We start from the raw sequence: 24,263 nt of genomic DNA on the forward strand, positions 1-24,263 counted from the left end.
ACAGAGTGGCTGGACAGCAGCCAGGCAGAAAGGGACCTGCAGGGACTGATGGACAGCAGGCTGGACATGAGCCAGCAGTGTGCCCAGGTGGCCAAGAAGGCCAATGGCTCCTGGCCTGGATCAGGAATGGTGTGGCCAGCAGGACCAGAGCTGCTGTGCCAGCACTGATCTGCCCCCAGCTCTGCACACAGACATTGCTGCTGCAGCTCCAGAGAAGGCAACAAAAGGGCATCTCTGCAGAAAACTTGGCTGGGAGATCCTTTAGTTCCTTTGAAGCCACCAAGAGTGCAGCCCCTAATTGACACAGTCTGTGGGCACAGGGGATATGTTGAGTAACAATATGAGAAATGGAACTAAAATTATATTTATTGTGGACAATATGAAGAAAGTAAAAAGGGAAAAAAATCCCCACAGTTAAAGCAACAAGAAGTACCACAGATGACTTGTATTTAAACTGATTTGCAGAAATTGCCAATCACTTTAATGTCCCTGAAAGCATCCAGTCATCAGTCTCCTCACTGCAGCCTTGAGCTCCTGGTTCCTCAGGCTGTAGATGAGGGGGTTCAGGGCTGGAGGCACCACCGAGTACAGAACTGACAGGGCCAGATCCAGGGATGGGGAGGACATGGAGGGAGGCTTCAGGTGAGCAAATATTACAGTGCTGACAAACAGGGAGACCACAGCCAGGTGAGGGAGGCAGGTGGAAAAGGCTTTGTGCCGTCCCTGCTCAGAGGGGATCCTCAGCACAGCCCTGAAAATCTGCACATAGGAGAAAACCATGAACACAAAACAGCCAAATCCTAAACACACACTAATAAGAAAAAGCCCAAATTTCCTGAGGTAGGATTTGGAGCAGGAGAGCTTGAGGATCTGTGGGACTTCACAGAAGAACTGGCCCAGGGCATTGCCATGGCACAGGGGCAGGGAAAATGTATTGGCTGTTTGCAGCAGAGCATTGAGAAAGGCACTGGCCCAGGCAGCTGCTGCCATGTGGGCACAAGCTCTGCTGCCCAGGAGGGTCCCGTAGTGCAGGGGTTTGCAGATGGACACGTAGCGGTCGTAGCACATGATGGTCAGGAGGAAATACTCTGATCCAAGAAAGAAGATAAGCAGAAAAACCTGAGCAGCACATCCTGAGTAGGAGATGGTGCTGGTGTCCCAGAGGGAATTGTGCAGGGCTGTGGGGACAGTGGTGCAGATGGAGCCCAGGTCGCTGAGGGCCAGGTTGAGCAGGAAGAAGAACATGGGCGTGTGCAGGTGGTGGCCGCAGGCTACGGCGCTGATGGTGAGGCCGTTGCCCAGGAGGGCAGCCAGGGAGATCCCAGGAAGAGGCAGAAGTGCAGGAGCTGCAGCTGCCGCGTGTCTGCCAGTGCCAGCAGGAGGAAGTGGCTGATGGAGCTGCTGTTGGACATTTGCTGTGGCTGCACATGGGCACCTGGTCATGGAGAAAGGACAGGGACAAGTCAGGAGAGGCTGCTTGGAGCCAAACCTGGGCCATTCTCTGCAGCCTGTCCTGCTGGGACTCGGCCACCCTTGTTCCTGCTCTGGGAAAACCTTCACCCAGGTCCCTGCCTGAGCTCCAGTTGTGCAGGCTGAGTGTGCCAAGAGCAGCCAGGCCTGTGCATGGGGGCTCTCGAGGAGCCATCCCTGCCCTGCTTCCCTGGGTTTGTGGCCATGTGGCAGAGGGACAAGCCTGGATATTTAGGAGCTGGGCTCTGCAAAGGATATACTGCTGCTGTCCAGGGATGAGGAGTGGCTGAAGGCCCTTTGGGAGGCTTCCAGCAGAGAGACTGACCACCCAAAGTCACAGTTCTGGAGTCTCTGTAAATGTTCAAATATTCCTTTGATGATCCTGTAATTCTCTTTCTGCTCAGAATGTTCTGTGATTCTGGGATTACAATTCCTGTTCTGCTTCTCTCATCCCGATGTTGTCTATAATCAAATGAGAAAAAGTCCCTTGCAACAGTGGTGGAAGAATAAAGTCAAAACCAGACCTTTATTGGAAGCTTTCAGGTGTTCCAGTGGGGATGGAACACGCCCAGCTCCTGATTTCAGCAATTCATTAAGGTTGATAATTAGGATATTTAACAGGAACATCCAATAGGAGATTCAGTTACCCCAGTTACACACCCCTGGCTCCATCCATTGGAGTAATTCCAAGGGCTTTTTTGTACGTTTTTGTTATGACTGCTCACATTGTGGTCAAAAATGAAAATGTTCTTCTTCCTGATTATAATGTCCACTTCCTGAAAATAAGACTCTCCAGTAATTCAGGAATATATTTAGACAGCATATTGTTTGAAAAACTAAGAGATACTAAAGTCAATCAAGGATTGCAGTAATATGAGTACATAATAGAAGTTTTATAGAGTTAAATAAGAGTTTAATAGAGTCAACTAAGGATTATAGATTTATAATTATATCATAGTAATTTACAGAGCTACAAATATATGAAAAGCAAAAATCTTATTGTCACCACCCCAGCTTTCCCATCCTGCTCCAACCAGGAAATTGAAAACACTCTCAGGAAAGCCCCTGACCTTTACAGCAATCCCAGGCTTACCTTCTTTGGGAAGTGCCCTCCGGAGCTGTGCCCAGGCTGGTCTGGAGCTGGGAGCAGCCCTGCCCCACCCAGCCCCTCTCAGCAGCAGCACCTGCCCTGCTCAGGGTGGCTCCTTCCCCCCACAGCTCCTGGCCAGCGCTGGGAGCAGCTCCAGGGCCGGCTGAGAGCTGTCCCTGGCAGGCAGCAGAGTCCTGGCCCAGCACAGCGCCCTGGGCTGCAGGACCCTGCTCTGCAGGACAGCCCTGGGCACCCCTGGCTGCTCTGCACAGGAGATGAGCAGAGAATGCACTCACAGGGTCTGTGGGCAGTGGGATGTTCCAGCTTTAGGAGATCTCTCCAGGAGCTGCAGCTGCATTGTCCTGCAGCCAGAGGTTCCTGTGCCAAGGGCTGGCAGTGATTCTGCCCCAGGCACTTCTCAGCCCTTCCCAGCCCTGACTGATTGAAGCTCTCTGTGCCTCTGTGCTGTGCCCGGGCTGGCTGCAGGCAGTGCCCCAGCCCTGCTGGGCTGGGAGAAGAGCTGCTCAGCAAGAGAAATGTGCTTTTGAAGCTCTGCTTGGTTACCAGGATCACCCTCTGTGCCAGGAGCCCGGCCCAGCTCAGCAGCACAGACACAGCACAAGGACTTTAATGACCCTCTGGGGCTTTGTGCTCAGGCCCTGAACATCAGGCCCTGAGAGGGAGCGCAGAAACCTCTCCAGAACTCCAAGTCAGAATCCAACTCTAAAGTTTCTTGGACTTTTAATGGGTTCCACTGAGGGACACGACTGAGAAAGTGTCCCCAGGCCCCAGGCAGAGCAGAGAACTGGAGGCACTGATGAGAGGTGGGGACAAAGAGAAGCCAAGTCTTGGTGCCCTGGGGCACAGCAGGGTCTGTGCCACCAAGGGCTGTGAGGAGACACCTTGTCCTGAGGCCCTGGGGCCTCCTGGCACAGCCCCAGCCAGGCTGGGCACTGTCACCCCCTGGTCCTGCCTTCAGCATCCCCCCCTAGCCCACATCCCAGTGGCCTCAAGGATCTGCTGGAAGGAGTCCCTGGGGAGCCTTGGTCAGGAATGGCCCTGGGGGCTCCTTCATGCTCCCAGGCACTGCAGGTTCTTCATAAGACTTTGTCTTTTGCTTTTGCCTTGCAGTTTCTGCAAGATTTCTGCAATCATGGCCTCCAATTATCTGCTCTAATTTGTCCCTGGAGAGACTTTGTCGATAACAACACTCAGTGAGGCTCATTAATGCTTCAAGGTACTTCAGTTCTTTTAAGGTACTTGGTGTTTCCCTTTTAAACCAGACTCTGTGTGAGGTTTGTGCAATCATGGCCCCAATTATCTGCTTTAATGAGTCCCTTGAGAGCTTTGTACAGACACTCAGTGGAGCTCATTAATACTTTTAGATACTCAACTTTTTTCATGTACTTTGGATTTTCTTTTCCACACTGAGAGGTTTTTGTGCCATTTTGAGTCTCTGAGAGGTTTTGTGCCATCCTGGTCTCCAGTTCTCTCCTCCAAAGAATCCATAAGGAGCCTTTGTTGGGGATGGACCTCAGTGGGACCCATTAATGCATTGAGACATTTTGGGTGCTTGCTCTTGATTTTAACTCCTGGGCAGGTTTGTGCAATCTCCTCTCAGGCCCTGGGGTTCCAGGGCTCAGCTCCAAATGCACCACGGGGCTCATTAGGATCAACAAGTCCTGACAAACCAAGGCTCTGCCTTGATTTCCCTCTGCTCTCATGCAGTTCATCAAGAAGTTTCTGTAGTGGTTTTGGTTCACCATTTTGAGATTTCTTGGGCAATGCATCAATTAGTGTGGTGGGTTCAGTGCTGTCTAATTACCAGTGCACACAAAATAATATAGTTACTCATTTCCTGCTGTGAGGTAGGATAAGGAGAAAGGTAAAGTGGGATCAAAACTTTAAAAGAGCATAAATAAAAGTTTATTAGCAGTAACTAAAAGAAAGAGTAATAAGAATCAGCACAAAACTTTCAGAACACTCTTCTTCTCGCCACAACTTTTTCTTCCTTATTGACAATGTAAGGAGACAAAACCTAAAATTTTCAGCCAGTCTACCACCTCTAGAATAGTCCTGCTTCACTTCACTTAGGGTGAGGAGTCTCTTTTTCTTGCTATGGAGACTTCTCCATAATGAAACAGTTCTCTTTTGGTTCTCAAGTTCCATGAATAGCAGCCACTCGGAAAAAGTGAAATAGTGAAATCCCTGCCATTTTTTTCACAGCTTTTCCCACAGCTGTGTTTATGGGCCATGTCAGCTTATGGGGTATTAGTTTAAAGATGAGCTGTTCAAGACCAGAGGTTCTCTTCAACTGCTTCTGAAATCATCTCTGGGAACAGAGGTCTTCTTCTGTCCCTGAGGGCACAGGGTCTCATCACTCTGCTCTCTTTCTCTGTTCAAACTTCTCATGGGATCTCAGCTACTTCAACATTTGCTCACTTAAGCATGGAGGCCTTTGCTGAAACAAGTCATCTCCCCATACTTTTCAATGCCTTATAGGGAAAAAGAGAGTCTGATGTATCAATGAAATCCTTTTCCATAGCTTTACCAGAGGATTTCAGCCCCAAGATCAAGGCATCTCGTCATCCCTCCCATCTGGGACTCAACTTCTTCTTCATTGACCTCGGTGTCTTCTGTGTGCCTGCCCTGTGTCCTTTTCTCTCACTGCAGGGAGGATGGCAGCACTGGCAGAGTCAATATCTGCTGGGGCCTGCAGATGGTTCCATGAGCCCGGCCAGGCTCAGTGGCCAATTCTAATTTTGGCCATGGTTCCTGGACATGAAGACCAGTTCTTTTCCATAGGAATGAAGGAACAGAGCCCCACTGTTTTAGGGGCAAATGAGAGGTTACCACCAGAGGACAAGGCCAGCCAGAGCTGCTAGATTCTGTTCTTAGAGATACCCTTGAATATAGGAAATTTTTTGGGCAGAGTGTCAGTTTTGGCAAGGGGCATCAGAAAAGACAGACGGTTCTTTTCCATACAAAGCAGAGCACGGAGCCCCATTGCTCCAGGAGCTGATGAGAGGCAAGCATTGACATCCCAAGATCAGCCAGACCTGTCAGGTGGCCCCTGGCAGGCCAAGCCAGCCAGACCTATTCCATGTTCCCTTGCTTCCATGGGGCCCCACAGTGTCCCAGTGGTCCCTTGCTTCCAGGAGGCCCTGAGGTGTCACAATGCCCCCTTGGTGACACCAGGCCCTGAAGGGTCGGAATGGTCTCCATGGTTCCATCAGGCCCCACAGAGTCATAATGGTCTCTGGGTCCATGAAGCCCCGCGGTGTCACCATGGCCCCTTGGTTCCATGGGCTCCAGTGGTGCCACAATGATCCCCTTGGTTCCATGAGGTGCCCACAGTGTCACAGTGATCTCCATGGGAAGGAAAGATCCGAGCCCCAGTGTGGCAGGGGCAGCCACCAGAGGCCAAGGCCAGCCAGGCTTGATGGTACTGGCAGATTTTGGCTGGGAGCAACCATTGGATATAGGAAATTTTAGAGGTGGAATCCCACTTTCAGACATGGACACCCGGAGTTGAATGATGCTTTTTTTTCCAAAGGAAGGAAAGCACAGAACACCGGTGTTTCAGGGGCAGATGAAAGGCTGCTGTCAGAGGTCTAGGCCAGCCAGACCTCTTTGCCCTGGTAGCTTTTGTCTGAAAGCAACCCTTGGATATAGGGAATTTGGGAGGTGAAACCCCAATTTTGGCCATTTCTGTGTAGATAAGAAGGAGAGTTCTTTTCCATAGGAAGGAAATCACAGAGACCATGTGTTTCAAAGGCAGAAGAAGAAAGAGGTGGCTCCTGGGAGGCTCAGCCAACCAGACCTGTTCTTCCTGGCATGTTTTGTAATGGAGGAATTTTTTGGATACATGGAATTTGGGAGGAGGAATCTCAATTTTGACCACGGACACCTTGAGAAGGACAACTATTTACATTTGAAGGAAAGCACCAAGCCCCAGTGTTTCAAAAGCAGATGAGAGGCAGCTCTCAAGAGGCCAAGGGTACCCAGACCTGTCTGTCCTGGCAGCTTTCACTTGGGAGCATTCCTTGGATGTACGGAGTTTTGGAAGAGAAATCCCAATTTTGGCCATAGAACCCTGGAGGAGAAAGACAGTTCTCTCCCATAGGAAGGAAAGCCCAGAGCCCCAGGGCTTCAGGGGCAGATGAGAAGGAGCCCTCAACATGTCAAGGCGGTCAGGTGGTCCCCAGGAAGCCCAGCCAGCCAGACCTGTTCCATGTTCCCTTGGTTCCATGGACCCCACAGTGTCACAATGGTCTCCTTGGTTCCATCAGGCCCTGGAGTGTCACAATGTTCCCCTTGCTTCTGCAGTGCCACAATGGCCCCGTGCTTCCATGAGGCCTTGCAATGTCACAATGGCTTCGTGGTTCCACAGAGCCCTGATGTGTCACAATGGCCCCTGGGCTCCGTGTGCCCTCGCTGTGTCACAGCGGCTCCTCTGTGACACTGCGGCTGCACAAGGTCACCATGGACCCTTGGTTCCTTGGGGTCACCGAGTTCACAATGGTCTCCTTGATTCCATGAGGCAGCAGAGGGTCACAATGGCCCCTTGGTTCCATGAGGTTCTGTAGTGCCACCATGGTGTCCTTGGACCCACATTGTCACAACTGACCCACGGTTCCATGAGGTTCTGCAGTGTCACTGTAGCAGTCAGAGGCCCTGCAAGGCCTCCCTGGCGGTCACTCACCTAAGATAAGAAATGCCTAAGTCACGGTGACTGGACCAAAGAAGCCCCTCTTCTGCATTCAGACCCTTCTTATCTCTCTGTAAGGCTATACATATTCTCCTCAAACCTGGCAATTGGACAATTTCTGACACCCCAGTACCCCATATAAACACCCATTTCTGCCCAGTTTGGCAGAACTGTCACTGCATCCCTTCAGAGGAGCTGGCAATAAAGGACATCTCTGTGGAACCGCATACAGCCTCTTCTCTCTCTCTGTCCCTGTGTGTCTGCCAGAGGCACTTGTGAGCACAGAGCGAAATCACTGAGAACTGAACTCACAGAGCTGAAATCACTCCAGAGGTGCTCCCTAAGTTGCCTGTGGCTGGGAGCTGAGCCGAGGGACCCAGACAGGCTGAGCCTGACAGCGCAGCGCTATCTGGGACACCTGCAGCAGCCGGGCTTGGACGGACCCCTGGGACCCCAGGTTGCATTACGTGGCCACCCGAATGGAGCACTGGCATCCTGGCACCCCTGAGAGCAGCATTCTTTGTGAATTGTTACTGCCTTGGACAGCTATGGCCCCTTGAAGGTAACTCCTCCTTTATAGAAGTTTTCTGAAGAGGCGTCCAACGAATTTGCATATCAGTATCCTCAGGAGTTGGACGGCAGACCACCCACCCAGCAGTTCCTTGACCCACATTTGGCTGAAGAAGTGTACGTTTAAAACAGCCTTTTTATGCACTTTTATCTTGGGTCCTTTTTTGTTTTTTGTTTTTACTGCTGGGGGTATGGAAGAGAACAAAACTGGAATGGGATCAAAATCTAGTAAATTAAAACGATCCCAGAACGAAAGAGACTTATCTTTACAAATTCTAGAAATCCTATCTGCTAACAGCTTTTCTTTCTCTAAAGGCAATCTTTCAAAAACTGACTTAAATTATAGAATAGATTATCTCCCAGTTTCCAGATACTAACACACACACTATTGGTTTAGAGTCATTTTGGGACACAGTAGGAACAAGAATATACGCTTTTCAAACTAATGAAAACTTTTCTGTAACTACGTTTCTACCTCTAGTTCACTCAATTACCAAAGCAGTCGAAAAGACAAATTCTCTGCAGCTTCCTTCTGCTGAGGAAATTCCAACCTTATCTGTCTCAACAGACACTGTCCCTTCAAATGCTAATTTGCCAGATAACATTCCTCTCTCAGTCCCTGGGACGGGGAACACAGACATTGTACCACCCCACCCACCCGCGGGGTCCGTGGAGCCCACCCATCCCTCGCTCCCCTCGGACGCGGCGAGCGCGGATTCCGCACTTGTGAGCACAGAGCGAAATCACTGAGAACTGAACTCACAGAGCTGAAATCACTCCAGAGGTGCTCGCTAAGTTGCCTGTGGCTGGGAGCTGAGCCGAGGGACCCAGACAGGCTGAGCCTGACAGCGCAGCGCTATCCGGACACCCACGGCAGCGGCAGCCCGGGGGTCAGATGGACCCCTGGGACCCCGGGCAGCATTAACCAGGAGTGACTGGGATCACAGAGGAACCATAAAGGAAGTTACTGCAGTAATACTGGGACTATCTGGGAGTGACTGGAATCATACTGGGAGTGACTGGAATCATACTGGGTGACTTGGAGTGACTGGGACCTTACTGGGGGCAAATGGTACCGTAATGAGAGTGACTGGGTTCATACTGGGATCATACTGGGAAGGACTGGAACCGTACTGGGACTGCCTGGAACTATTATAGGGATGAATGGGAACACCTGGGAACATGCTGGGATCATGCTGGGATCACACAGGGAGTGTCCGGGATGATACTGGGATCACACTGAGTGTAACTGGAAGTGACTGGGACCATACTGGGGGTGACTGGGAGCCACAGGGCCCAAGCTGGGAGTGGCCTGGGGGGAACTGGGGGAACTGGCCCAGCTGGGGCTCAGGGTTGTTCTCCCCCAGGGCTGCCCCGGGTCCTGCTGCCACCCCTGCCCCACAGAGCCGAGGGACAGGGGACAGCTGAGGGACAGGGGCCAGGGACAGGGGACAGGGGACAGGGACAGGGGACTGCTGAGGGACAGAAGACAGGGACAGGGGACAGGGGACAGGGGACAGTTGGCATGGACAGGGCACAGCTGAGGGACAGGGGACAGCCAGGAAACATGTCCTGGCTGAGGGACAGGGGACAGGGCACAGGGACAGGGACAGGGCACAGCCAGGGAACACGGCCTGGCCAAGGGACACTGAGCCCCAGCACTTTGGGCTGTTGCCCTTGGGCTCCCAGCACAGGCCCAGGGGCAGAATCCCCTCCAGAAACTGCTGTTTGCTCTCAGCTCTGCTCTGGAACATTCCCCAGGAGCCCCTGCAGTGGCTGCAGCCCAGCCGGGTGCCCGGGGCCACCAAAGCCGCTCCGGCAGTGCCCTCCTGCCCCGGGCAGGGCACGGAACACCCAAGGAAAGGCTCGTGCTGGGCTCAGGGCAGGGACAGGGCACTCCCCTGGTGCTGCCACGGGCACAGCAGAGCCGGCCTGGGCAAAGGATTGGGATCAATGTCCCATGGAATCCCAGCAGGGCTTACTTCTCATTGCACTGCTCTCGTTCGGTTGTCATCAATTCAAATAATTTCCCCATGGAATTCTCATGACAGTGGGTTAGGGAGTAGGTCCATCCATGGAATTCTCACCTGACTGGGATGAGAGGGAGATCTGGCCATGGAAATTCCATGGCAATTCCTGCATTCCCAAGTCCCCCATTCCTGAATCCCCATTCCCATAGGAATTGCCCTTCCCTTCCCACACCCACCTTTGTGCTCCAGAGCCTCCCGACCATATCTGATGTATTTTGGGGGCCTTTCCACACAGGTGTGTCCCAGGTAATGCTTCATCTGCTCCACCATGATCCCTTTGTGTTCCCAGCACCTCTGGGATATCCAGACGGCACCGCTGGACACTGCAAAGCTCCCGGATCCCAGCTGGAAGGAGATGAAATCCCAGCCCTCATAGCCGTACTGGTGGAATCCATGGATGCTCCATTGGACAGGAGGTCACAGCTGAAAACCCCCTGCACTGTGTGGAGACCTGGGAACGAGGAGAGAACAGACCCATGGAGTCGTGTCCCAGCCCCAGGGAGCCCCTTGGAGCTCCCTGGATTCCCATCCCAGCCCCACAGATCACCCCCATCCCCAGAGATCCCATCCCAGCCCCTCAGAGTCCTCCATTCCCACAGATCCCAGCCCAGCCCCCGGCTCCCCCCACTGCCCCTGCTCTGGTTGTACCGGCCCCGTCTCCAGGTCACTGTCAGCCACGGGCTGGTTCCTGTCCTTGAGCAGGGTCTGGATATCCCAATATCCCAGCTCTGGCTGTCCCAATATCCCAGCTCTGTCTGTCCCAATATCCCAGCTCTGGCTATCCCAATATCCCAGCTCTGGCTGTCCCAATATCCCAGCTCTGGCTATCCCAATATCCCAGCTCTGGCTATCCCAATATCCCAGTTCTGGCTATCCCAGTATCCCAGCTCTGGCTGTCCCAATATCCCAGCTCTGGCTGTCCCAATATCCCAGCTCAGCTCCCGCCCCCATCCCCGGTGTCTGTGCCTCCATCCGGCCCCGCTCGCTGCTGCAGCGCTCACAGGGGGTCCCGTCCACGTCCCCACAATCAAGGACTGGGGGACCCCCGGGCCGGGCTCTGACAGCACCACTTCCAGGAACTGCAGGGAGTGGAAAACTGGGGGGACACAGAGATTTGGGGGAGCTGAGGGGACTGAAAGTGAGAGTTTGGGGATCCAGGGGGGTCCACAGGCCAAGGAAAAGTGGGACATGAAGAGATGGCAGAGCTGGGAAGGAGGTTCAGGGGCTGAGAGCCAAGGAAAGGGGGTGCAGGGACTGGGAGAGCTGGGATGGGGTGTCCAGGGAATCCTGTGCCCAGGAAAGGGGGTGCCAGGGCTCCTGAGTGTGAGGAAAGGAGGAGCTGGGAGCTGGGAAAGGCAGGAATGGGGGCCCAGGGGTCCCAGGTCAGGGAAAAGGGTGGGACTGGGGGGTGGGAGAGGTGTGGGATGGGAACATGTTGTGTTGGTGCCGGATAAGGGGGTGCAGGGGGGTCTCAGTGCTGGGCAAAGGGGTAAAAGGGTGTCTTGGTTCTCAGGAATGGGGGTGCAGGGGGGTCTCAGGGTCACGGAAATGGGGGGGCAGGGATGGAGAGGTAGAAGGGAGTTCCAGGGGTCCTTGAGCCAAGGAAAGGGGAGTCCAGGGTTTCCCAAAAAGGGGTACCAGGGTGGGAACACCCGGGGTGTTTGGGAAGGGGGAGTTCACAGGGTCTCTGGTTTTGCACAAAGGTGGGGCTGGGGGTGGAAAGGCAGCAATGGGGGTCCAAGGCGTTCCAAGGCGTTCCAGGATCAGGCACACGGGAAATCTAGAGGCTGGGAGCAGGGAAAAGGGGAGCAGAGGGCCCTGATGTCCGGAAATGGGGGATTCAGGGGGGTCCCTGTGCAGGATAAGGGGAGCAGGGGGGGTCCCGGTGCCGGCAATGGCGATTCAGGGTCCCGGTGCCGGGGGTCCCACTCCCCCCTCGCCCGCCAGGAGCGCCCCCAGCCCCAGCGCTGGAGCCACCGCGCTGCTCCTCCTCACTCCCAGTATGATCCCAGTATGATCCCAGTAGGATCAGCCACCCAGGAGCTGCTCCCAGTATGATCCCAGTACAGCCCAGTCACTCCTGGCATCCCCCCACCCCTCTCTGCGTTCCGACCTGTCCCGGCTCCATCCCCGCCCCTCCCGCGGCTGCGGGGAGGAGGAGGAGGAGGGAGGAAGAGGCGGAGCGGCAGCGGGAGCAGCAGGAGGAGCGGGGAGGATGAACCGCGGGGCTCCGGCTCTGCCTGAACTCGCAGCACCCCGGGAGCGTCGCCCCCATCCCGCAAGTGCCCGGGCAGGGGGAGCTCGCCCCAAATATCCCGGGGCTCCCTGGGTTTGGGGTTTTTGGGGGGATGTTTGGAGCTGGCGGGGCTCCAAGGCCGAGCCGCAGCTGCCCTCGGGGGGACATCGGGGGTCCCCGGGAGGTGTTTTTGGGGGGTCCCGGTGCGGGTGGCGGCAGAGCCCCGGCGGGGCCGGGGGGATGCGGGTCCCCCCGCGGTGCGGGTTGGGCTTCCCGGCCGGGCCCTCCGAGCTCTGCCGGGGCCGCGTGGGGACCCCGGATTTGGGGAGCCCCGGGAGAGCCGCGGCTTCCCTGGGCGGGAGCGCAGAGAGAGGAGAGCCCCAGGAGCCCCAGCGGGGACCCCGAGAGGGGGGACCCCTGGCAGTGCCGGCACCCGGCAATGGGGGTGCTGGGGCTGGAGGGGCGGCATGGCCGGGAAAGGGGTTCGGGGGTACCGGGGCCGCCAGGGGCTGCTCCCAGCAGGAGCCCAGTTCCTACCCCTGTGTGCTTCCAGTTTCCTGGGCACTCCCAGGATGAGCCCAGTCGGTCCCAGTATCACCCTGCTCACTTCCCCTCACTCCCTGCAGGATCCCTGTTTCTCCCAGTATGAGCCCAGTCACTCTCAGTCATTCCCCATTATGACGCTATTTGCCCTAAGCAAGTCCCAGTTGCTCCCACTTTTCTCCGGTGTGTTCCCACTTCTCCCAGTTGCTCCTAGTATAGTCCCAGTCACTCCCAGTATGATCCCAATATGAGTCCAGTATGATCCCAGTCTCCCCCAGCAGGGCCCCAGTCACTCACACTTGCCCCCAGCATGGTCCCAGTTGCCCCCAGCACATTCCCAGTGGCTCCCAGTGTGGTCCCAGTCACCACCTGCATGTTCTTAGGTACTCCCAGTACATCCCAGTTGCCTGGAACATTCCCAGAGTCTTTGCCAGGCACTCCCAGTTACCTCAGCATGGTTCAGCTGCCCCCAGTTTTATCCCAGTCACTGCCAGTACATCCCAGTTGTCACCTGCATGACTCCTGTCATTCCCAGTTGCTCTCAGTGTGTGTGCATTTGGCTCCCAGCATGGGCCTGGCAGCTCCCAGTAACCCCCAGTCAGGGTCCCTTGGCACCCACTGTAATCCCAGTATGATCCCAGTCACTCCCAGTATGATGCCAGTGCCCCCCAGTGTGATCCCAGCTGCTCCCTGTCAATGCCAACATGACCCCAGTAACCACCAGTATGATCCCTATGACTCCCAGTCACTCCCAGCATACTCCCAGTCCCTCCCACTTCCTCCCAGTTACTTTCAGCATGATTCCAGTTGTTCACAGCCACTCCCAGTCAATCCCAATATGATTCCTGTCACCCTCCATGGACCTGGCTCCTCCCAGTCTCACCCAGCATGGACCCGGCTGCTCCCACTGTGATCCCAGTATGATCCCAGTTGCTGCCAGAATAGTTGCAGTTGTTCCCAGTTCCTCCCAGTATGATCCCAGGTGTCCCTAGAATAGTCCCAGTCCCTCTCAGCATGGTCCCACTCACTCTCAGCTGTCCCCAGCATGGTCCCAGCTGTTCCCAGTGTGGTTCCAGTCCCCCCAGTATGGTCACAGACACTCCCAGTATATTCCAGTTGGCCCAGTAAGGTTCTGGTGACCTCAGAATGATCCCAGTCTTTCCCAGTTACTCCCAGTTGATTCCAGCATGATCCCAGTTTCTGGCAGTTGCCCAAAGTGTGGTCCCAGTCGCTCCCAGTATGAACCCAGTTTCCCCATTTGTGGTCTCAGTCCCCTCAGAACGGTTCCAGTACCTTCCAGTTGGTCCCAGTTGCTTCCAATGTGTCCAGATTTTCCTCCCAACATGGGCCCAGTAGCTCCCAGTGACCCCCAGCCAGGATCCATTCACACCTGCTGGAATCCCAGTGGCTCCCAGGATGGTCCCAGCTGCACCCAGTCCCCCCCAGTATTGTTCCTGTCACTCCCAGTATGATTCCAGCCCTGCCCAGAATGACTCCCTGTCACTCCCAGTGTGGGCCCAGTTGCTCCCAGTCACCTCCAGCATGGTTCCAGTCACAGCCAGCACACTTCCAGTCATTCCCAGTATGATGCCAGCCAGTTCCAGTAGGATCCCAGTATGAATCCAGCATGGGCACAGCTGCTCCCATTGTCATCCACTGTGGTTCCAGTTGTTCCCATTTACCCTCACTGTGGTTTCAGTCTCTCCCAGTGTATCCCAGTTGCTCCCACCATGTTCCCAGTCACTCCAGTTGTCCTCAATTGCTTCCAGCCTGATCCCAGTTGCTCCAAGTAAGATCCAGTAGGATCCCAGTTGCCCCCAGCATGCTTTCAGTTGCTTCCTGTTCTCCCCAGTGTGATCCCAGTTGCCCCCAGTTGTCCCTTGTATCAACCCCATCACTCCCCATATGATCCCAGTTTCTCCCAGCATGGTCCCAGTCATGCCCAGTTGTCCCCGGTGTAGACCCACTCACTTCCACTCGCTCTCAGTTCTCCCCAGCATGGTCCCCGTTGTTCCCAGTGTGTTCCCAGTCACCCCAGTAAGGTTACAGACATCTCCAGTAAATCCCAGTTGCCTTCAGCATCTCTGTGGTCATTCCCAGACACTCCCAGTGATCCCAGTAAGGTGCTTGTTATCCCAGTATGATCTCAGTCATGCCCAGTATGTCCCAGTTGTCTCCAGCCTGCATCCAGTCATTCCCAATTCCTCCAGTTTGCTTGCAGCATGATCCCAGTTTTTCTCAGTTGCTCTCAGTAGCCCAAAGTGGGATCCCAGTTGCTTCCTTTCATCACCAGTATGAGCCCAGTAACCTCCAGTATGATCCTTGTCACATGCCAGCACTCCCAGTATGGTCCCAGTATAATCCCAGTAACTTCCAATCACTCGCAGTATGGTCCCAGTTGCCTCCAGCTACATCAGCCCAGTCAATCCCAGTATGATGCCATTTGCTCCCAGAGTGCTCCAAGTTGCTCCCAGTCACCCCCAGTACAGGGATGCTGTGCATGGTGTGTTCCCAGTCACTCTCAGAGACTCCCAGTATTAGTCCAGTCCCTCCCAGTATGATCCAGAGATGACGCCAGTGTGCTCCCAGTCAGTGCCAATATGAACCAGTTGTGCTCCACACGGTTCCAGTTGCCCCTTTCACCCTCACTGTCCCTCCCAGTCTCTCACAGTGTCCCCCAGTTCCTTCCAGCATATTCCCACTCACTCCCAGTTCCTTCCAGCGCGATCCCATTTGCTCACAACCGTTCCCAGTCAGCCTCAGTGTCGTGGCACTCACTGCCAGTATGATCCCAGTCACCTCCAGCATGATCCCAGTATAAGCCCAGTCGTTTCCAGTCATCCCCAGCAGGCACCCAGTGACTCCCAGTTCCTCCCAGTTGCTCCTAGCATGATCCCAGTTGCTCACAGCTGCTCCCAGTCACCCTCATCATGCTCCCAGTCACTCCCAGTATATCCCATTTGCCCCCAGCATGGTCTCAGTTGGCCCCCGTAGGCTCCTACTCTGTGTCAGTATGATCCCAGTATGATCCCAGTCTCCCTCGGGGTGACTGCAGTCTGCCCTGGCATGGGCCCAGCTGCTCCCAGTATGATTCCAGTACAATCCCAGTACAAACCAGTCCTTCCCAGTGCTGCCACTCCTGGCATCCCCGAGCCCTCTGTGCGTTCCCCCCTCCTGATCTCCTGAGAGGAGCCCCAAGGGCCGGCAGTGCCCAGGCAGGGTCCCCAGGCAGCCCCAGTTTGGATGTGCAGCCCCCAGTTTCCCCAGTTTGCCTCTCCTTTGGCCCGGGCCGGGTTCCCCCCTGGAACAGCGGCTGGGAGCAGCCGAGAGCCCCGCGCTGCCCATCCCGACCTGTCCCGGCTCCATCCCCGCTCCTGCCGCGGGCTGCCGGGGCTGCGGGAACGGGAACCGAGGGTGTCGCTGCTGCTGGGGGAGGAGGAGGAGGGAGGGAAGGGCAGGGATGAAGGAGGAGCGGGAGGTGGGGATGGGGAGGAGGAGGAGGAGGGGGTATGGAAGGGGAGGGATGGAAGAGGAGAAGGAGGTGGGGACGGGACACAGGAGCAGGAGGAGGAGGAGGAGCGATGGAAGATGAGGGATGAGGATGCAGAAGGCGGTGGGGTTAGAGAGCAGGAGGAGGGGGAAGGAAGGGCAGGGAGAGAAGGGCAGGTATGGAGGAGGAGCAGGAGGTGGGCTTAGGGAGGAGGAGGAGGAGGAGGAGGAGGGGGGATGGAAGAGGAGGGGCGTCGGGAAGAGGAAGAGGAGGTTGAAAAGCGGATGGAGCAGAGCAGAGAGAAGCGCGCGGTCAGCCCTGCCTGAATGCGCAGCCCCCACCTGTGGGATCATCGCCCCCCATCCCGCAGGTGAGCGGGGAGGGGGAGCTCAGGCCAGGTCTCCTGGGGGGTGCCTGGGTTGGGTTTTTTGGGGGGATGTTTGGAGAAGGAAGAACTGCGAAGCTGAGCGGAAAAGGCCCCTTGGGGGGACTCCTTGGAGCCCCGGCAGCCCAGAGCAGGGAAGAAGGGGAGAAGGGAGCCCGGGAGCCCAAACAGCCCCGGCACCCCTGGATGGGGAGAGCCAAGAGGGGGGAGCTTTTGGGATGGCTGGGACTCCCGGCAGCCTGGGGAGGGCGGGCAGCGAGGAGAAGGGGGACCCCCAATCCAAGTGTGACCCCAGCAGCTGGGACAGGGGGGAGCCCCGAACAGCAAAGGGGAGGGAGCAGGGACGGGGAACTCCTGGGAGGCTTTTTCAGGGCTGGATCTCGGTGTTCGGGAGGTTTTTATGGAGCCCAGGTGGCCAGGGACTTGTAGAGATGGACTGGGACAGAGGGAGCTTCAATCTCAACGTGCTCATCCCTTGTTTTCCCCAAACCAGGATTTCCCATTGCCAGCCCCTGGGAGGCTGCGAGGAAGAGGAAGAGCCTCTCCTTGTCCTTCCTCCCCCAGGGCAGGAGCTGAGGATGGAGAGCAGGGAGGACAAATCCCTGCGGCAGAACCTGGTGGAAGAGGCCGTTTTGAGCGGCTCCACAGCGCAGGAACCCGACGGGGAGGAAAAGCCCCGGAGATCCCACACGAGGAGGGGCTGCAAACGCAGATTGCGGGGATCTGAGGGGGAAAGACCCACCCTGGGCCGGGGAGGCGGCCGGAGATGGAGCCAGAGCTCGGAGCTGGGGGTCCCTGAGCAGCTCCATGATGGGGAGAAGCCCCACAAGTGCTCGGAGTGTGGGAAGGGCTTCATGTGGAGCTCTGACCTGATTGTGCACCAGAGGATCCACACTGGGGAGAAACCCTACGAGTGTGGGGAGTGTAGGAAGGGCTTCAGGTGGAGCTCTGACCTGATTGTGCACCAGAGGATCCACACTGGGGAGAAACCCTACGAGTGTGGGGAGTGTAGGAAGGGCTTCAGGTGGAGCTCTGACCTGATCAGGCACCAGAGGATCCACACTGGGGAGAGGCCCTACGAGTGTTCCAAGTGTGGGAACAGGTTTCAGACCAGCTCCTGTCTCCTCCGGCACTATCCGGTTCACACAGAGGCGAGGCCCTTCTGCTGCCCCAACTGCGGGAAGGGATTCAGGGACAACTCAAAACTCATCCAGCATCGCCTCATCCACACCGGAGAAAGGCCCTATGAGTGTAACGATTGTGGGAAGAGCTTCAGCCGGAGCTCCCACCTGATCAAGCACCAGAGGACCCACACTGGGGAGAGGCCCTACGAGTGTTCTGAGTGTGGGAAGAGGTTTCAGACCACCTCCCATCTCCTCCAGCACTATCGGATTCACACAGAGGAGAGGCCGTTCCGCTGCCCCGACTGTGGGAAGGGATTCAGGCAGAACTCCCACCTCCTCAGGCACCAGCGCATCCACACTGGGGAGAGGCCCTACGAGTGTCCCCGGTGTGGGAAGAGATTCTCACAGAGCTCTCACTTGACCAAACACCAACAGAGGCACCGGTAAGGGAAGCCCTGCGAGTGCCCCGAGTGCGAGAAGAGCTAAACTCCATCCCCCACTGGAGAACCCACATTGGGCACAGCCCTGGTGACCCACATTCCCTGTGATCCATGTTGGGAACACACCTGGCTGCTTCTCCTTTTGTGTTGACCTTCATTTTTTTCTCTTCTCAATCTCTCTGTGCTCCAAAAGCCAAGAGGGATCAATCTTTCACCTGAAAACCACTCACATCCCACTGAAAACAGCTGAATTTTAACCACAGAGGCTCAAACCCTCTTCAAATTGTTTGTTCCCACCTCAAAAAAAAACAATCCCACACCAAACTCACTCGAATACACAGCTGCCAGGGTGAGATGGGTTTGGGAGGAGATTGGGAGAAGTGGGATCCCAATTTGGAATGGTGGGATGGGGATTGTGTGGGGCTGGGTGGCTGGGATGTATTTGATAGCAAATAAAACTTTCAGACTTAGTGATTTCTTTGCCGTTCATCTCCAGTCCGTGGCAGTTCTGTTTTTCAGGGCACCACCTTCTCAGCTGATTGTGTTTGTGTCCTCCTTTCCCTCACACCTCTCTTTACCTGCTCTGTTTCTCTCTCGGTGTCTCCCTTGACCCAGGGGACCTCCAAAGATCCTCCCCCAATTTAATTTCCTCAGGGACCACCAAAGATCCTCCCCTGATTTAATTGAATCCTCCTCTAATTTAATTGCCCCCTCTGCCCCCAATGACCTAACCCTGATTTTTTAATTATTTTATTTCCCAATTATTATTTTAATTCTTAGTTCTGGAGCTGAAGTTATGGAGGCCAGCAGTGAAATGTCTCTGTAGGATTTTGCTCCACTTGGCTTTCAGCCCCTTCTCAAGAGCTTTGCCTTCGAGGGCAAAGGGAATGTCTTTTCCTGGCTGGGAGCTGAAATTCCAGACCTCTGGAATGTGTGCAGGGCCATATAGACTGGGATCAACCAGAGATTGGGATCAAATATGCACTGAGATCCTGTGGTCTAGGATCAACTAGGGACTGGGATAAATTAGGGACTGGGGCCCTACAGACTGGAATGAACTGAACTGGGATCAAATACGGACAAGGATCAAATATGGACTGGGATCCTATGGACTGGTATCAACAAGGGACTCGGATAAAATAGGGACTGGGATCCTACAGACTGGGATCAAATTGGGACTGAGATCATATGGACTTGGATCAGCTGGAGACTTGGATCAACTACGGACTGTGTTCAAATAGAGACTGGGATCAGATGTGGATTGGGATCCTATGGACTGGGATCAAATATAGACTGGGATAAAATTGGGACTGGGATCAGATATGGATTGGGATCCTATGGACTGGGATCATATGTGTTGGGGAAGCTCAAATAGGAAAGCCTTATAAATATGACTGCCTGGCAAAAGGTTTAGAAAATACAGAGACTGAGATGGTAACAAGTTGTGACATACCAAACCGTAGTTACTGCACAAGTAGAACACAATCGTACGGCCAGGATGAAGACAATCCCCCCTTCTGGTTGAACAATGCCCTTACCTACAGGTAGGTCCAAGGGTCAAATGGACTGTTGGATCTCACCCCAATGTACGGTTCATCCCACACCTGTAACCCTCCCCTGAAGCATCAGGAGTCTGTGACCCCATTGGCCTGAGTCTTGTTCCAGCCCACCTTGAAGCCCCTGACAAGGAGTCCCTGAGGAGCCAGACGCTCTCTTGGAACTTCTGTTCTCTTGGAACTGCCCCTCTCCCGGAACATCCTCTTGGGATCCTCTCTTATCTCCCTCTACCCCTTGCCTCTCCCTTCCCCCACGCCCTCGGGCTGGCCACGGGTCAGGTCTGGTGACTCCAAGCAGGGCCTTTCACCCTCTCTAATAAACCAGATATTCTAAGGGCAGCCTTCAGAGATCTCTCGTCTCCATCCACCCAAAGCGTCCTGGAGTCCAGCGTCCTCGCAGTATGGACTGGGATCAACTAGGGACTGGGATCAAATAGGGACTGGGATCAAATATAGTCTGGGATAAAATAGGGACTGGGATCAAATATGGAACTGGGATCCTATGGACTGGGACAAACTGGACTGGGATTATATGGAATTGAGATCCGATGGAACAGCATAAACTTTCTAACATGACACATATAATATTCATTGTAACACTTGAGAAAAGCCAATTATAGATATGCATTTGTCACAATCTCTCCTCTTATTCTTTATAAATCATTTGGCTTGAGCAATATTTCTTATCCTCTTGCATTCTTTGGACTCTGTTGGTAATCAAATAAAACATGGGATTAAACAAAGAAGAAATATCAAAACACTTGTAACACATAAAAGGAAGAATCCTAATTTCTTCCACCATCCCATTCTCAATACATTACCCCACCTGTTAGTTTTTAACATTATTTCCCTTTGGTTTTTTTTGGACTGATACCAGGGTCATAATTTTTTTCTGATATCCTTTGTTTTTTCCAGGATGACGCCCTCATTGCCATCTATTTTCAACCATCTGTACACCCCATTCTTTAGCCAATAAATAGCGTAAAGCCAACCTATTTTAATCCACTGCAGTTATAGTTTGGCTTTGCTGACTCAGTATTAATTCCAGTGCCTGAGCAGCTTTGTTTGTTATCTCCTCTATAACTGCTTGGAGTCCTATAATACAATGCAGTATATAATTTGGGGTTAATACAGAGCTAGACTGCTGTGCTGGTTTCACCTTTTTGTTTACTAATTGCCTTTTTACCGAATCTTGGACTATATGTCTAAGATCAAATGTAAAACAAATCCATCTCTCTCCTTTTGGACATTCCATGCCCCAAGTATTCCTACTTTTTCCTAAGTTCCTTGTAATCCAATATTTTCCCCATTTTGCCTGCAGGTACTCAGTTTGGGTGGGTCTGTGGCTGTTGACATGGGTGTGTGTAACAAAAAGGAACTTTGGTTCCTTTCCGTGTAATACTTTCTGTAGCATTTGGGACACGATCTTGCTGGTATCTCAGAAGGGAAAAGACAACAAATGAGAGACAGAAACAGGAATGACAGAGGTCTGGCATGGCTTATACCCCCACCTCCCCTGCCTGTGGGGTTGCTTCCCACAGCAGGTACGTGTGATCTTCTCGGTGGTGAGTACAGTGCTCAGTCCAGGCTTGCCCTCTGCTTCCCTTGTCACTCCTTTTTACTCATATTTTTAGGCAAGTCCTTTTCGACACTCCTTAACTGTGGCTTCCCACCGTTCCTCAGGTATCTCTCACTCAACAGGCACTAATAATCCATCCACAAAACAAAGTTGTTACTTCAGTTGTTTTGGGTTCTATCTGTATAGGGAATTGATTCAGTACTGATACCTCTTGCAACAAGAACATAGATTTTGTGAGCTACAATGCCAATTATTCTCATAATTTAAACATTCACTTGTAACCCAGCTAGCATGTCCAGTATTGGGATGAATCAAATAAAGTAGACAGTATAGTACTGATGGCAATTTCCCTTATTTCCTGTACAAGCCACAGGCTGAGGCCAGACTATAAGAACTCTTTGACTGAAACACTCCCGACCCTCCTGTTTGAAGTGGCAGTGTTCCTCTGCCAAGGAGGTGTCAGAGGCGTCTCAGGGTTTATTCAGGCCGGGCTTAGAACCAGTGATGCAAGCTTTGCCTTATTTCTCAGTGAGGTGTTATTCTTTGTACCTGCCTTGGATCATTTGGGTCTTCCCAAACCATTACCACCCAGTCCTGGTTGGAAGTCAATTTGGTATCACCCGGTTTCGATGTGATAGTCCATTCCTCAAGTTTCCTCACAAGTCCTTTGGTTTTGCTGGCATGAATTCACCCTCTTTCCGTGGTTTGGATTGCTGCTTCAGTGGTACCTGGAAAGGATTTCTTAATAGCACAGTGTTAAAAGAAAAACAATACTGCATTAGCTTTTACCATTAGTTTTCTTTAAAACTTTCTGAGTTTAACTAAACTCTTTTTCTACAGCCAGTTCTTCTTCTTGTATCCAGCTGTGTTAATAGCTGCAGAGACCAATTCTTCTTCCTGTGAGCTATAATTAGTTAAATAAAAAAGACCAGGCCAATTTTAACATGAGATGTATCACATCTCTTGCCTTTTACTTTTTGGGTAACATTTAACTGTTTTAGTCTTACAGACTTTTAGTCTTCAGAACAAAAGCCTTCTCTTCTTAACAACAGCAATCAGAAAGAAAAAAGAAATCTTGCTTAAGACAATAAACCACTTTGTGAGAGTCACAATCTCTGCCTTGATCTTCTCTCTACTGGTGGTCCTGTTCACAGCCTTGGGTTTAACTCTGTCCTTCCCCACTTCCCCCCCTCCTTGTTGTCACTCTGCCTAGCAGGAATGGGGGAGAACTTACAGATAGCTGTGGCTGAGGGGACCTTGGGGGTTTATTTCGCTCTCCCCATCGCTCTCTTTCTCTCTCTCTCTCCCTTTCTCTCTCTTTCTCTTTCTTTTTCTCACTTAACATTTCAGCAGCCACATTCCAATATCAGTCCACTTTCTAACATTAATCCTACATCCTGGAGAGGTGAGTCTGCCAATCACCTCTCCCCCCTTTTTCAACTTCCTTACAAAGTAAATTACTTTTGTTATGTGTGTTCTGCAGGCCTGTAATTCACGGCACCCTCCACCAAGGCTACCAGCCACTCACAGCTGACAGTGCAAAAATAAAGACTTGGTTTGCTATCACAATTTTTCCATTCACAAGCTTGAAAAGGTTGCAGGAACAAAGTAAACAATAACTTACTTCCAAAGTGACCCTGCCTGCACCAAAACAAATTTAAGGCAATGCTAGTTAGTGCAATGCAATTTGCAACGAAGCCAAGGCTTGATTTGGGAAGGGCATCTGAGGACACAGAGCATGAGTTTTACAAATCTGTATTTTGAAGAGGGAATGGACAAAATATGAATAGAGTTGAGGACAGCGGGAGGACAGCAAGTGAGGAATTTTTCTCTGCAGTACTCTCTTTTTGACTGCCAGGAAACACTCTCCAAAGAGGTTCCTACGGTACAAACAATAACTGGATGGGAAGAGGCACTCCTGAATTCAAGCCTTAATGTCATAATAGGAAACTGCCCCTGAGCACTGCAGTGCTGGAGCACCCTGCCTGCAAACTCACCAGAGGCAAGAAGCCACTGCTGCCACGCTGCAGGGCTGCCTGCAGCACAGAGGGAATCATGGCCAAGCCCTCCCTGCAGGCCTGGGTAATCCACACAGGGAGCCCACAACTTCCTCACAGCTCTCTAACTCATTCAAGAAATAAACCTACAGCAAGCAGAGATCCCCCCACCATCTTTTTAATGGCTATGTGCCACACACCCACAGTGATGCTGAAAGTAAAAAAAAATTAACAGCTTACATTAGAAGATACTGAAACCTTTTCTTCACCTCGCTTTGTAGGTTCCCTTTTCTATATGTAGCCACCTCCAAGTCTGGGGAAAAAATGAGCCCTATTTTTCAGAAGTCTCATGCATGAACAACTCTAGCTGCTGTTCCAGGTACACTGCAAGTAGTTAGCACTTCCAGAAAAAATAACAAACAAACATACAAAAAAAAAACCTAAGAAAGCAAAACACATTTGGGTACATGAAAAAGGACTGGCTGGAAGAAAAAATGTTTCTCATTGACCTACCAAGCAGCTGGTGTTACCTTTAGTTTAACTTTACACACTGAGAACCACTTGAGTGAATAGCCTGCATCAACTCAAAATAAATTAATGGCAGGTTTTTCTATGTCACAGCTGTAAACTAGTTTCTCAGTCCTAGAGTACAGTAAGTTATGTATTTCAAGATAAAAATCACAATGCAAATCGGAAGAAATTTCATACTGCATGAGGTGTGCACACAATTGATTTACCTCCAAAAGTCAGTTTATGACTTTTCTCTACCAGGATTGCAGTAGCTGCTCTAGCTTGAACACACACTGGCCAGCCTTGATTTACTGGATCCCACATCTTTGATAAATAAGCCACGGGTCTCTTTACTCCTCCCCACTCCTGAAACAAAACCCTATGAGCTACCCCCTTTTCTTCATTTATGTACAGATGAAAGGGTTTTGCTAGTGAAGGTAAGCTTAAAGTTGAGATTGGGGCTAGTTTTAACTTCATTTTTCTTAGTTTTTCACCATCTTCTTTGCTCCATTTTATATCATCTCCTCTGTCA

At 52.7% G+C, this 24,263-nt stretch overlaps 2 protein-coding genes across 3 annotated transcripts in view; one reads left to right on the top strand and one right to left on the bottom strand.

The window, feature by feature from the left end:
- Window positions 1–480: 480 nt before the first annotated feature.
- On the bottom strand, window positions 481–1,245 carry LOC140681241 (olfactory receptor 14C36-like). Its single transcript, XM_072920719.1, has one exon. The coding sequence runs from the start codon at window positions 1,243–1,245 to the stop codon at window positions 481–483; it is 765 nt and encodes a 254-aa protein (XP_072776820.1).
- A 15,818-nt stretch (window positions 1,246–17,063) lies between these two features.
- Window positions 17,064–24,263, top strand: part of LOC140681273 (uncharacterized) — a 319,254-nt gene continuing 312,054 nt past the window's right edge. Inside the window, exon 1 of one of the 2 annotated variants that reach the window (XM_072920810.1) lies at window positions 17,064–18,092. In XM_072920810.1, the coding sequence (XP_072776911.1) occupies window positions 17,104–18,092 (989 nt within the window). In that variant the 5' untranslated portion in view covers window positions 17,064–17,103. The remainder of the gene's footprint in view (window positions 18,093–24,263) is intronic. The other variant, XM_072920811.1, reaches the window with a different exon arrangement.

Source organism: Taeniopygia guttata, chromosome 33 (genome assembly GCF_048771995.1).
Source record: "Taeniopygia guttata chromosome 33, bTaeGut7.mat, whole genome shotgun sequence".
In the NCBI taxonomy this organism is placed as follows: Eukaryota; Metazoa; Chordata; class Aves; order Passeriformes; family Estrildidae; genus Taeniopygia; species Taeniopygia guttata.

Bases quoted from the DNA above. Each gene is read 5' to 3' on its own strand.
- LOC140681241 (XM_072920719.1), bottom strand. From the start codon at position 1,245: ATGTTCTTCTTCCTGCTCAACCTGGCCCTCAGCGACCTGGGCTCCATC.